Source organism: Zootoca vivipara, chromosome 6 (assembly GCF_965207765.1).
Source record: "Zootoca vivipara chromosome 6, rZooViv2.hap1.1, whole genome shotgun sequence".
Taxonomy (NCBI): Eukaryota; Metazoa; Chordata; class Lepidosauria; order Squamata; family Lacertidae; genus Zootoca; species Zootoca vivipara.
In genome coordinates this window covers 49,636,239-49,648,720 of record NC_142589.1, presented here as the reverse complement: position 1 = coordinate 49,648,720, position 12,482 = coordinate 49,636,239, and the positions used below count along the sequence as shown (strand labels likewise).

The following is a 12,482-nucleotide window of genomic DNA, read 5'->3' as shown; positions in this document are numbered from 1 at the left end:
GCTCTTTGGTAAAAGCAAACTTGGACACTTGCGTTTCAGGGAAAATGGACGCCAAAGGTGAAAGATGGGAAGGCAAAAAGGCCCTTCACCCAATTCGGGGTCAGGGGTGAACTTCAGGGGACCAAGCCTTCTCAGCCAGGACCCCTCTTGGCGGCAGACGGGACGCCTTGTGCTCCCCCACCCGCCCCTGGAGTGGGGCCTAGCACAGCGTCGGCAGGGCCAGACACGTCGGGGTGGCGGAGAGAGAAGGTCTGGGGGCGGGCTGAGAATCATTGCTGCGGGCGTTCGGCCTGGAGCTGCGATTCCTCCCCGGACCAAGCCCGGGAACCCGGTTTCTCCGGCTGCCTTGCTAGCACTTTCCCGGGGGCGGCCCTCCGGACCGGAAAGATAATTCCGCCGACGGCTGCTTCTGCAGCTCGAAGAGAGGGAAGGAGTGTCTGGCCGCGCTCGGACTGGCTTGCCTTCCCAGTTCCCGAGCGCCTCTGTCCGTCGAAGGTCCAAGCACCCAGCCAGGCTCAGCCGCAGAGCGCCAGCCTTGCTCTCAATCCCCGACGGCATCTCCGGAGAGGGCTGGGAGAGAGCCCTTGCTGCCAGTCAGGGTAGACAATGTTGAGCTAGATGAGCTACGGACTCGGGGGAAGGCAGCTCCCTCTGTCGCTTGGGGGGGAAGAGCCCCGACGGCGCGTCCCTAGCAACCGCCGCCGTTGCGACGGAGAGTGGGAAGGCGGGCTGCAGGCCGAGGCCACGAGACCCTCCCCCTCCCTCTCCTGACGCAGCGGCGGCGCCTCCTCCCCCATTTAAACCGGGCGGCCTCCCGTCCGAGCGCAGCAGCGGCTCTGTCCTCCTGCCAGCCACCGACGCCCCGCTCCCAGGCGCCTGCAACGCGGGAGGCCGCGCCGGGACGGCCCCTCCGTAGCAGACGGAGGAGACCCCGGCCTGGCTCAGCACCGAGGGAGGGAACCACCTGCTCTGGGCTGTAAGTAGTAGACCCGCCTCCCTATCGTCTTGGAGACCGAAATGGAGCTTGGCCGACGGCGGAGTGGGGTGTAGAGGATGCCGCCGCCGCCTCCCGCAGCACGACATGGCAACGGGAATGCGGGGGGGGGTTGTCCCCCCCGCCCACGGTCCTCTTCATCCCCCCCCCGCGCTGACGTTGCTTGGCCAACCGACGGGCTTGGCATCTCCCCCCCCCCCATTCATCCATCCTTCCTTCCCTCCCCCGCCCTCTTCCTCGCCTTCCCCGCTGGAGCGATGCCCGCTTGCTCGCTGCCTGCCCAGCCGCAGTGAGCAGTCTGGCTAGCTTGGGAGCAGCCTTTGTCTCTCGCCGCCTGCCTCGCAAGCGCTCGCTCTCTCGCCGCCGCCGCCGCCACTATGAAGGTTTTGGGACATAAGATAGAATTGCTGACAGGTAATCCGACGCCCCTCTGTTTCCTGCAGGCTCTCCGAGGTCGTGGGGTGTGGGCGGTTGCTCCAGCTTAGGAGGCTCCCCCACCCCCGCCCCCGTGCCTCTTCTGAATTTGATGCAGCTGCGCTGGGGAGCCAGGCTGGCACAGCTGCGGTGGACACTCCCCCCACCCCAAGGGGAGACCAGGAGGCAGCGGGGGCTGCAGATCCAAAGCCCTCTCCCCAGCTCCAGTGTGTCAAGGTGGGGTAATTTGGCAAGGGGTGTGTGCTCCCTAATGCCTCCCCTTGTACCTCATTTCCTAAATAGCTAATGCTGGCATTTGGGGGGGGTTGTTGTGCCAAGGGACCCTGAGAGTGGCATTCTCTCCCCCCACCTTACTTGGCGAACTGTGAGGGTGTAAAAGGGTTTGCAGGCAGCCCTGGAGGGAGCCTCTGCTCAAGGCAGCCTCCATGATTTCCCATGGGAGGGCTGTGACTCAGTGGTACAGCGGCAGATGCCCTGGCGGGGGTCCAAGTTTGGTCCATGGCATACGCTGCGTTTTCCAACCTATGACTCTCCAGGTGTTTTTTTTTCACTACAACTCCTAGCAGACCCTGCTGGCTGGGACTATTTGGAGTTGTGGTCATAGAAATCAAACTGCCTTATCCTGAGTCAGGCCTTGGGTTCATCTAGCTTCACATTGTCCACCAACTGGCAGGATTTGACCAGGGTTATCTCCTGGAGATGCTGGGAACTGACCCTGGGACCTTTTGAATGTAAAGAGGATGCTCTAACGACCATTGAGCTATGGCCCTTGAACACTGTCATACCTGTTGGTGAGGTGGGTGCACACTCTGCACATGCTCAGAGGTGTGGTTTTATTATTTCACATGTGATCAGGGTAAGCCCTCGCACTGAGAATTTGTTTTGGAGCAGAGACCTGCTTCAAAGCACAACTCAACCTCCGCACTCTGCTCTCCTTATAGGCTGAAGCTGCCTACTCACCATATGTCCAAAGCACATAGTTTCTCCCCATAAAGATCCTTGGAACTTCAGTTTCTTAAGGGTGCAGGGAACTGTAGCTCGACAAGGGGTGAACTACCATTCCCAAGATTCTCTGGCGGGGGCGGTCAAAGCCATCTGGAGGGCATTGGTTGGGGAACATTGGTTGGTGTCAGAACATTGCTATGGTTACACACCACCAATTGCCATCAAGTCCTATGCTTCCAAATGTGCAACCCTTTCTGCAAAGGAGGTGCAAAGTCACAGGAGACAATTCCTTTGCAGCCGACACCTTCAAGAGAGCCTAGATCAGGCATCCCCAAACTGCGGCCCTCCAGATGTTTTGGCCTGCAACTCCCATGATCCCTCACTAACAGGACCAGTGGTCAGGGATGATGGGAATTGTAGTACAAAACACCTGGAGGGCCAAAGTTTGGGGATGCCTGGCCTAGACCGTTGCTAAGCAAGCTTCACAACTCATATTGCATTGATCTGGGTTAGGATGGAAGATTCAGAGCAGGGATTTACCATTCCCCAAGTCATGTATTATTATTTTTTTAAAGGCAGGGCATGTGAAAGGGGGTTCAAAAATTACATGCCGTTAGTATTTTTAAGCCATGTAAATATAGGCTAGTGAAAAGATTCCTACAGAAAGCATTTTACAGTGATTATTGCTTGGAAGCACCTTAGCCAATTTTAAAATAGGAGCTAATGGGTGGACTCAAGATTCTTGTTTTTTTAAAATAAGTTTGGTACCTCCTGGACTGTTCAAAACCATTGCTCTGTTGTCACTCTCCTACACTTCAACAGGGGTGGCCAAACTAGCCATGAGCAGTTTGCCTGCAGCTAATGAAATAATGGTGGAAGACTTGAATTGGATTTGGTTAAGTGTGCCCCAGAGCCCTCTTGCAAGGCCTTTGAGGTGCTGCTACTGGTGGTGGCAGAGAGGAAGTACCGTACTTTTTTTCTCCACCAGCATCAAATCAGCTGCATAATGTCCAGCAGATCTCTTCCTGGTGCCAAGGGGCATTTCAACCTCTGAATTTATGTCCCAAGAAGGTGAAACATCATTAGCTCCACTGTGACCTTTTTTACTTGGCTTTTTTGCTGATAAAATAAAACCACTTGTCTCAGCTCCAGCTTTGATGCTCCAACTCAAATGGAGCCTGCTGCAGAGGGCTCAGAAATGCTGGCAGGTCCCTGTTGCTTGGGTTGCAACACTCTGGCTCCCCTCAATGACATTGACTGGTTGCTTGGTGCTGTGTAGGCTGCAACATGTAGTGTAGATCTCTGTCCCTTGTGGTTGGTGAAAGACAGCAATAGGTAGCCTCTAGTGCTACAGGTCAAAGCAAACAAAGTGTGTGTCTGTGTCTGTTTCCTGCATTCTCGTAAGGAAGGAGTGATTTGTTCTCGTCTCAAAAAACCAATTCTATCAGTTAAGGGGGCTTGGCCGGCTTTAGACCTGTGGCAGCAGAACTACTGTATTCATTTCTTCTCTCTCTCTTTTATTATTTCTATTATTATTTCATTATATGATGTATATAAAAAAGAGAATATGACAACAGATGAAAATTAAAAGATGAAAAACAAAACTATAAAGTAGGCATGTAGCACACTGGGTTAAAATAACCAAGTCCAAGTAAAGACTATCAGTGTTACCAGATTATCAAGTCTAGTTCCAGATTTGCTAGGCTGGTGACGAGGTTTGTCTTGAAAATGATGGTTCCTCTATATATGCATTTTACATAATGCCAAATTATATAAAAAGCACCCGGAGGTTCTAGTCCTTGTTGAAATCTCAAAATAAGGCATTTATTAATCTTGTTCCACTTCAGTCTGGCTTGTAAGTGTGCATCAGAGACAGAAATTGTTGTCTTTGCCCTGTTTTGCTGAGGCTTGGTTGGGGCCTGCAGGAATTACTGATTTCCGGAGCTTCTTCCAAGACAAGGTGGTTCACAACCTTGGACAGCTCCCAGGGAGACCAGGCGGTTTGCCTCAGCAGTCATCTAAAGGTAGGCAGGGCCTTCTCTTCCCATAATCCGTCCTTTGCCGACAGTGTAAGCAAAGGCCCATGAGTCTTCAAGTGTCTGCTCCTGCAAGGTTAGGGAGCAGGAGAAACTGGAGAAAGCTGTAGAGTCATGGTGAGAATGATGGAAGAGCCATGTGCTCAAACGGGAGAGTGTAGAAGGGGTGCTGAGGGTTCCCTCTCAAGAAAGTCAACTGGTGTGTCACCTGCATCCTCCCCAGACCCTAAAACAGGGGACATGATAGTCCTGGTGGATTACCTTCGTCTTGCGTGTGGCTGAGGCTGATCGAAGTGCAGTTCCCAACATCTGAAAGGCAGAAGTTTGGCAAAGGCTGGTCTTGAGCTTGACAGCCATAATACAGACAATGTTGATCTTCTAAAACCTCCCAGTGGCTTTTGATAATGTGAATCATACCATTCTTTCACAGCACCTCCAGATCTCACTTGGGGGCTGGGGGATGACTCTCCTTTGGCTCCATTCCACCTGGTCTGGATGGACGCAGGATGGGTGATTGGGTATGCTGACTCTGCTCCTTGGGGACTGTACTGGGATGTCCCACTAGGATTGTCCTTAGCACTCATCCTGTTGAACTTCTCAATGAAGCTGCTGAGAGAGATTATCTGTACTTTGGGATTGAGGTGCCATTAGTGTGATGGACACATCCAGTTCTGAACATTCCAGTTTCTGAAAGTGGCATTCATATAGAGAATAATCTTTTTCTTTTTCTTTTTAAAGAGTGTGTTGGATTACAAGTCAAGGTACAGGCAGGGAAGCAGTATATATCATCCCTGTGGAAATGGAGTGCATGTAGAAGTTGTTTTAGCAAGTAATAGTAGGAAACAGCAGGAAGGGTGCTTTGCTTGTATTGCTCCTATGCACAAGAGAACTTTGGATCAGAGAATATGATGCTTTGCAGAAGGGAAGGATTTCCTGCTGGGGATTGAATGAAGAGAGAGATGTTGAGTAGGAGAACTTCGGGTGACTGACAGAAACAAATTTAGAAGAGATGAAGTCACAGGTAGGGACCCTAGAGAAAGTTGCAGAGGGGTGGGCCTACAAGTAATAAAGGGAGAGGAAAACCTGGCAAGGCCAATGGAGAGCCTTCAGTGGCTACATTTCATCTCCATCTCCATTTTTCATTGGGAAAGGATGGCCTTTATTGAGGCCCTAGTGTAAATGTTCAAAGCAAACCTTGGGACTTAATCATTTCTGATATTTAATCTTGAAAACCACCAAGCACTGTCTTTAAATGACAAAATTATACCCTTGTTGTTATAAGCTTTTGGGACCCAGGTGGCGCTGTGGTTAAACCACTGAGCCTAGGACTTGCTGATCAGAAGGTTGGCGGTTCGAATCCCTGTGACGGGGTGAGCTCCCGTTGCTTGGTCCCAGCTCCTGCCAACCTAGCAGTTCGAAAGTACGTCAAAATACAAGTAGATAAATAGGAACCGCTACAGCGGGAAGGTAAACGGCGTTTCCATGTGCTGCTCTGGTTTGCCAGAGCGGCTTTGTCATGCTGGCCACATGACCGGAAGCTATACGCCGGCTCCCTCGGCCAATAATGCGAGATGAGCGCCGCAACCCCAGAGTCGGTCACGACTGGACCTAATTGTCAGGGGTCCCTTTACCTTTACCTGTTATAAGCTTTACCAGGACTGGCTGTGAAATGTCCAGAGCAATGACAGATCAAATGCCTTTTCAGACATTTTCTTGCATGTATTATGCATTCTCTAAAATGAGAAAGGCTGCAGTTCAGTGTAGAGCATCTGCTTTCTATCTAGAAGGTCCCATGTACAATCTTGACAGCATCTCCAGGTAGGGCTGGGAATGGTCCCCTGCCTGAAACCCTGGAGAGTCGCTGGTTGGCAGTACAGTCGTACCTCTGGTTTTGGAACAGCTTAGTTTGTCAAACGTTTGGGCTCCTGAATGCCGCAAACAGAATGACTGTTCGGTTTGCAAACTATTTTTGGAACACAAACATTCGACGGGGCTTCCAATTGGCTGCAGGAGCTTCCTGCAGCCAATCAGAAGCCGCACTTTGGTTTTTGAACGTTTTAGAAGTTGAACGGACTTCCGGAATGGATTCTGTTCAACTTCCAAGGTACAGCTATACTAGCTAGATGGACTAAGTACTAGCTAATCTGACCCAGTATCGGGTGGCTTCCAGTGCAGTAATTGCAGATGTGCTATCAAATGTGTTCCTTCCAACAAATCAGTTCTTGTAAAGATGTGCCTAAAGCAATAAAGGAAGGCTCAATAAATGAATGGACTGGAGTACCTCCTCATTCATAGCCAAGCTTTTGCTTAAGTGCAGCTGTATAGTTGGCCTTGAAATTTATCAGTTTAATATCAGTATTTGGGGACATTTCCTCCTGGTGCTATTCTTAGCAATGCTATCAAGGCTTCCTTTCCTCTTATGTACCTGGGCTGATTTCATGTTCTAACCTTTAAAACTCTGGTTGCCTTGTCCTACCTCTTCTTTCTGTCCTTGGACTTTTGTCCTTGCTCAAACCCTCCCTCTTCAGCCACTCTGTCCATCCTCTCTTGCCGTCAACATATACAAGCCTCCCTCCTTCAGGTCTGAGAGAAATGGGACAGCTGCATTCTTAGGCAGGGGCAGTATGAAAAGGAGAGGGGTCTGGGGGCTCCATGGAATGACTTAGGAGAGCTCAGAGACCTCCCTCAGAGCGATACTAGGACCTGGATGCAGCAGGGGATAGGATGTAGTCCGCTCGCTCCCTTAACAGAGGAGCCCAGCTCGGTTTGCAATGACGAGGTGACTCCCATCAGGGTAGGACCTCTTGCTGCCCCAAGCGTGGGTCAGAACAGAATGCCTGGCAAACCTCACAGGTCTGAGGGGTCTGTCTCACACCCTATTTGACATCGTAAAGCTGCAGCACTGTCACCATGAGGCAAAACATGGGTATGTGTGAGCTGCGATGCCACATCATAGGTAGAACCAGGCAGAGGGCCCTCTTAGTAGTGGTGCCTGCCCTGTGGAACGCCCTCCCATCATAGGTCAAGGAAATAAGCAACTATCCTACTTTTAAAAGACATCTGAAGGCAGCCCTGTTTAGGGAAGTTTTTAATGTTTAATGCTGTATTGTGTTTTTAATATTCGATTGGGAGCTGCCCAGAGTGGCTGGGTAAACCCAGCCAGATGGGCAGGGTATAAATAAATAATTATTATAATTAGTATTATTTGTGAAGGGTGTTCTGCTGAAGGAAGCCAGCAGGCAGGCAAGAGTGAGAGAAGGTATCAATGCCACCCAGAGTGGCTGGGGAAATCCAGCCAGATGGGTGGGGAATGAATGAATGAATGAATGAATGAATGAATGAATGAATGAATGAATGAATAATAATGCAGGATCTGGCTATGGAAAAGCAGTGGTGGCTTCCTCTCCTGGCTTCTGATCACGAGGCAAAAAAACCCCAACAACCTTTGCGATACCATCTGGACTTGCTTTGGGTGGAGAGGGAAAATTCCTCCTCCCAGGTGTCCTGCTCCTTCCAGCATCTGTAGTTGGCAGAACACAGGAGGGCCTGCCAAAAACACAGCCTTGCAGAGCAGGCCTGGACCATGGCAGCCTCCCACCCACCTTCTCTCACTCTCTGATACCTACCCTTGGTGCTTAGACTGCTGGGTCTTCCTCTTCATCCCTCCCTCCCCAGCAAGTCTCCTTTTCCTGGCATATCCTTCCCCCAGGCTTCTATCCTGTGACTGAGCCCCCACCCCACCCCCTTGCCTAGCTATGCCCTGAGCTAGCTGGTCATCTCTTCTCCTTTCCCCTTGGCTCCCACTCCCTGCAGAATCACTTGCCCTCTGGGGGTCCCTCTGGCGTCACCTGGCTTCCCTTCTTTTGCAGACAGCTTCATGAGTTTCTACCCAAGTGCAGAGGCCCTCTGGCTCCAGCCCAGTTCCCGCCTCTGTGTGTCACCAGGCAGGCAGATTCAGCTCCTTCTGACCCAAACTCCCCTGCCCTTAGGAGTCAGGAGAGCTAGCCCCATGATAAGGCAGCTTGGTGAGCATCAACGGTGCCACTGGAAACATTTCCCAGCCCCTGCCCAGTCTGCGAGAGTTTACCAACTCTTGTTCCCTCAGGACTAGAAACTTGCTTTTTCAAAAAAAAAAGTTGAGATTTTCAGCACATTGGAATAGGAAGCCAATGCCAATTCCTGATTTAGTGCAACAGAATCATTGATGGCAAACAACTCTACCCATGACTTGGTAGCCCCCCAAGCAACTCAGGGGCACTGCTGGAAAGCCAAAGGAACCAGGCAATCATGAAGCCTGCTTTGTAGGGTATGCAGAGGCCATTCCTAGTAAACTGCTGCAGAGGGAGACTATTCCGAAGGCTTCCTGCCTCCACCTGTCCTCTGCTTACTGTGCTAAACCCTCTCTGGTGTGCAGTGAAATCGGCACTCTAGTGTTACTTGGCTGGGGCTACCCAATGCAGCAAGACAGAGAGTGGGTGTTTGCAGCCCAGATTGTTGCCTCATTGGGGCCCCCAGAAATGTGCATAGCTCTGGGCTCCATGAAGGAGGCATGTTGTACTGCTGCTGTTTTAGATGGTTCCTCCTTGAACCTTGGTGTGCTTTGATGAGATGCCAGACACCTTGAGCGGGCTGTGCCCCAAACGGTGGCTTACATAAAGGTAATAAACAATAAAAATAAAATTAACACACACACCCCGCACAACTTCTCCCTCTTCCCTGGAGAGAAAGAACTGTGCAATCGCCACATGATGCCATCTTCTTCTGCCCATTTGCTTCATGCACTAGATCTTCCCCACAGTTTGTGCTCTGGGTTTTGCTCCGTCAGGGTGGATGAAAAGGGGTTGTGTGAAGGACTATGCACAGCATGTGCAGACCAAGGGTTCTGCAGGGGGGAGTCCCAGAGTCTGTCTCCACCAGGTGCTTGCCTCCTGGCTGCAAAGGTGCAAATGGGTCAATACCACATTGCAGTGAGTGGCTTACATCTTCCAGGCCCAGGATGGCCTGTGGGCAAACCCTCCTGCTGCCCCTGGTGTGGCAACGTCCTCCCAGGGCTGTGCTCTGTCTCAGACATAGGTGGCACTGCCCATTCTGCCCTGTGGCATCATCCCACTTGCATGTGCCTCTTGGCTGGCACAAGATGCCACAGGGCTGGGTTCTTAGCCTGTCAGAATGTTCTGTGTAGTTTGTTTCCCCTGAGTGGAACTGGGCTCCTCAGCTGGAGCAGGGAGGGATAGAGTGCAGTTTACGTATGTTTAATTTGAATCTTATTTATTTATCCTGCCATGTCTTCCCCAAAAGGCACCCAAAGTGATTCATACCATATATATGTATATATTAAAAAAATACATGGGAATCCATAAAACAACCCTCCCAAATAAAGAAAATGCAAGTACAACAAAATTGCAATGCATTAATGAACAGAAGGAAGCAGAGCATGTTCCTTATTCCCCGTGTTCAGGTTACCACCCCCAGCTGCTCCTCAGAAAGCCAGAAGATTTTGCAACAGGCAAAGCTGGTGGGGTGTATTATGAATTGCAATGCAGGAGATACTCTCAACAGCTCCAAATGAGACATTCTCCTTCCTCCCCAGGGAATGTGACTTCTTGTCAGTTAACTGCAAACAGGCAACAAAGCTCCCCAATGTATCCTGTTTCTGGCTCAAAGAAGCAGCTCTCTTTCTCTCTTTCAACTTCTCCAAGTTGCCGCCGCTGCAATCTGCAAAAAGCCAAGCCAAGGCTCACATGAGATGGTCTCTGTTTTCGGCTTGGGCCTTTTGCATCTGGCTCTGGCAGCATGTGCAGGAGGTCACCTGGTTGTCCTTTTCCTGTGGAGACACCTGCAAGGTCTGCAGGGACAACAATGGGAACAGGACACTGGGGGCAGAGGCTCACAGCATCTCTGTGGATGGGGAGTTGCTGTGTCCTTGTCCAGTCACTGCTATTTGGCCTCCTGCAAAACTTGTGTAAGGCTGGGACCTCCGTTGGCCTGAATGAGAGGTTTTCTTCTGAAGTCAGATGAGGTGGTGGCTTCAAGAAGCTAATCTGTGGGAGCCAGAGGCACAAACTTGAAGAAAATGGGGAGCGGGGCAGACAAGGGCAGTGTTATGGGATGGAGTGTGAGAGGCCTCTTTCCCAGTTGCTCCAGCTGAGAAACAGCATCCCCATTCTAGCAAGCCTCTTCCCACCTGGGAAACTGCAGATGAAGCCATGGGTGGACCACCAACTCTCTTCACAAATAGTCTTGGGCAAGCCATGATTCTCCTGACCTCAGTGTTCTCCCGTCCACCCTCAAATCTGAGCTAATGTGGGTGAACCATCCAGGGCAAAGTGCTCTATGAATGCCAAGCACAGTGACAAATCCAACTTTACTTCCTGCTCCTGAGCAGGAAGCTCTGCCACCTGAAGTGTAAGGAGGTCCAGGGAAGTTCTGCCTGGTTCCTGCCTGGGTCAGGATTTGGGCAGCCCTGGGGCTGTGCTGACTGCTGTGCTTGCATTTTCCCCTTCTGCAGGACTTTTGCTGCAGGAAGTGACCATGGCTGGCCTGCATGAGCAGCGATTTACAGAAGAGAAGCCACTGCTTCGGGGGCAGGACACTGAGCTGGTGAGTCCTGCTGGATTTGGCATCACTTAGCAAAAAAACATTTAAAGGGGACAAACCAAGTGGTAGCTGACAAGTGTATGGAATTGACAAGAGGGCAAGCAACCCCTGGACTTAAATGTAAGCTCTTCCCAGGACTGGTGCATTGTCGAACTGCTTTGGGAACGGTGTCCATGATGGTCTCAGATTCAAAAGATACCTGAGTGAGAAATTACTCAGAAAGTCAGCAACAGTTGGGAAGGACTGTTCCCTTAAAGCCCTAGTTTTGGGCTTCTCAAAGGCATCTGATCGACAAGTGGGGAAATGAAGCTGATGGACTAGGTAGGTCTTTGATCTTATCTAGCAAGGTTCTTAAGATACTTGTCCTGAAACTTGTGCCAGTGTGACGTTGAGCTGGTCACACACCCATCACTTTCATTCCAGAGACCTCTTCCACTGGAGATCTGTGGTCTGTGGCTTCAGGACCAAATTCAGCCCCTTTATACTGCATAGGCTGCCAGTTGCTCACTCAGAGGCAAGAGGGATGTATGTGGGTGTAGAGATGGCCATTGGGCCACAAGCAGGAAGCAGGAAGCAGGGCCCTGCCTACCACCCTCCATTCCTTCTTCAGTGTGGATTCCCAGTAAACAAGAGGATGAGCAGAGCCTGATGGAAAAGCCAAAACTCTCCTGGACGTGTTGACAGGTGGGCCTCTGATGTGATGCTGATGCCACCAATAAGGAACTTAAGATACAAACCTGGTGAGCCATGTCAGTAACAAAGAAGTTTGGAAGCTATCTTCTGCCATTATATATATGCAAATATTTATATCTTGATTTAAATCCAGCTCCAAACAGGTGTGTGCAAGTGAAATTCCAAATACTGGCTGACTATCATTTTCTCCTGGCTTGAGGAGAGAGAGGTAAGCCTACTTGGTACTTCACACTAGCACACAGCCAAATTCCCAATTTCCACTTGGCATCTACGCCACGGCCTCTGGCCAGCATGTTGACCAACCAGCCTTCCTCCCAAAATCTGTGCTCTAGAGATGGGCAGAGATTCTCCTAGGCAGTTGCACCTACTCTTAAACTGCAAATTTGAGAGGGAGGCTGGCGGTTGTATGGCTGTTATATTGCCAAGGTTTGCCAGTGACGATCTAGAGTGCCTCAGGTTCTCCACCTCGATTTGTAGAGAGTCGGGATAGATCCCAACCTTTCTGTGACAGGCAGCTGAATGATCCTCCTTTCATGAAACACAGTATGGTGGGGATGTCCCAGGTTTGGGGAGTGCACTCAGTAGGCTTGGAAGATAGTCGTGAGCTATAATAGCCTGTATGAGAAGTAATGGTTTGAATTGGTCTGTTTCCTTCCCAGGAGAATTCAGATACTTTCCTCTCTGCAGTGAACACAGACTGGAAGGTAAGTTGCAATGTCTTCTCCTTGCCTTTGTGCGCCTGCCATGCTCAGCGTGGTTCAATAGATGCAGGCCGGTGGCTT

The 12,482-nt window shown here is 50.7% G+C and overlaps 1 protein-coding gene across 4 annotated transcripts in view; it reads left to right on the top strand.

The window, feature by feature from the left end:
* The first annotated feature begins 537 nt into the window (after positions 1–537).
* NDRG4 (NDRG family member 4) overlaps positions 538–12,482 on the top strand; it is a 55,885-nt gene continuing 43,940 nt past the window's right edge. Inside the window, exons 1-3 of one of the 4 annotated variants that reach the window (XM_088672099.1) lie at positions 538–976; positions 10,919–11,010; positions 12,360–12,404. In XM_088672099.1, the coding sequence (XP_088528225.1) occupies positions 10,942–11,010; positions 12,360–12,404 (114 nt within the window). In that variant the 5' untranslated portion in view covers positions 538–976; positions 10,919–10,941. Of the gene's footprint in view, positions 977–1,007; positions 1,409–10,918; positions 11,011–12,359; positions 12,405–12,482 lie in introns of those variants that run through there. The other 3 variants (XM_035118911.3, XM_035118909.3, XM_035118910.3) reach the window with 3 other exon arrangements.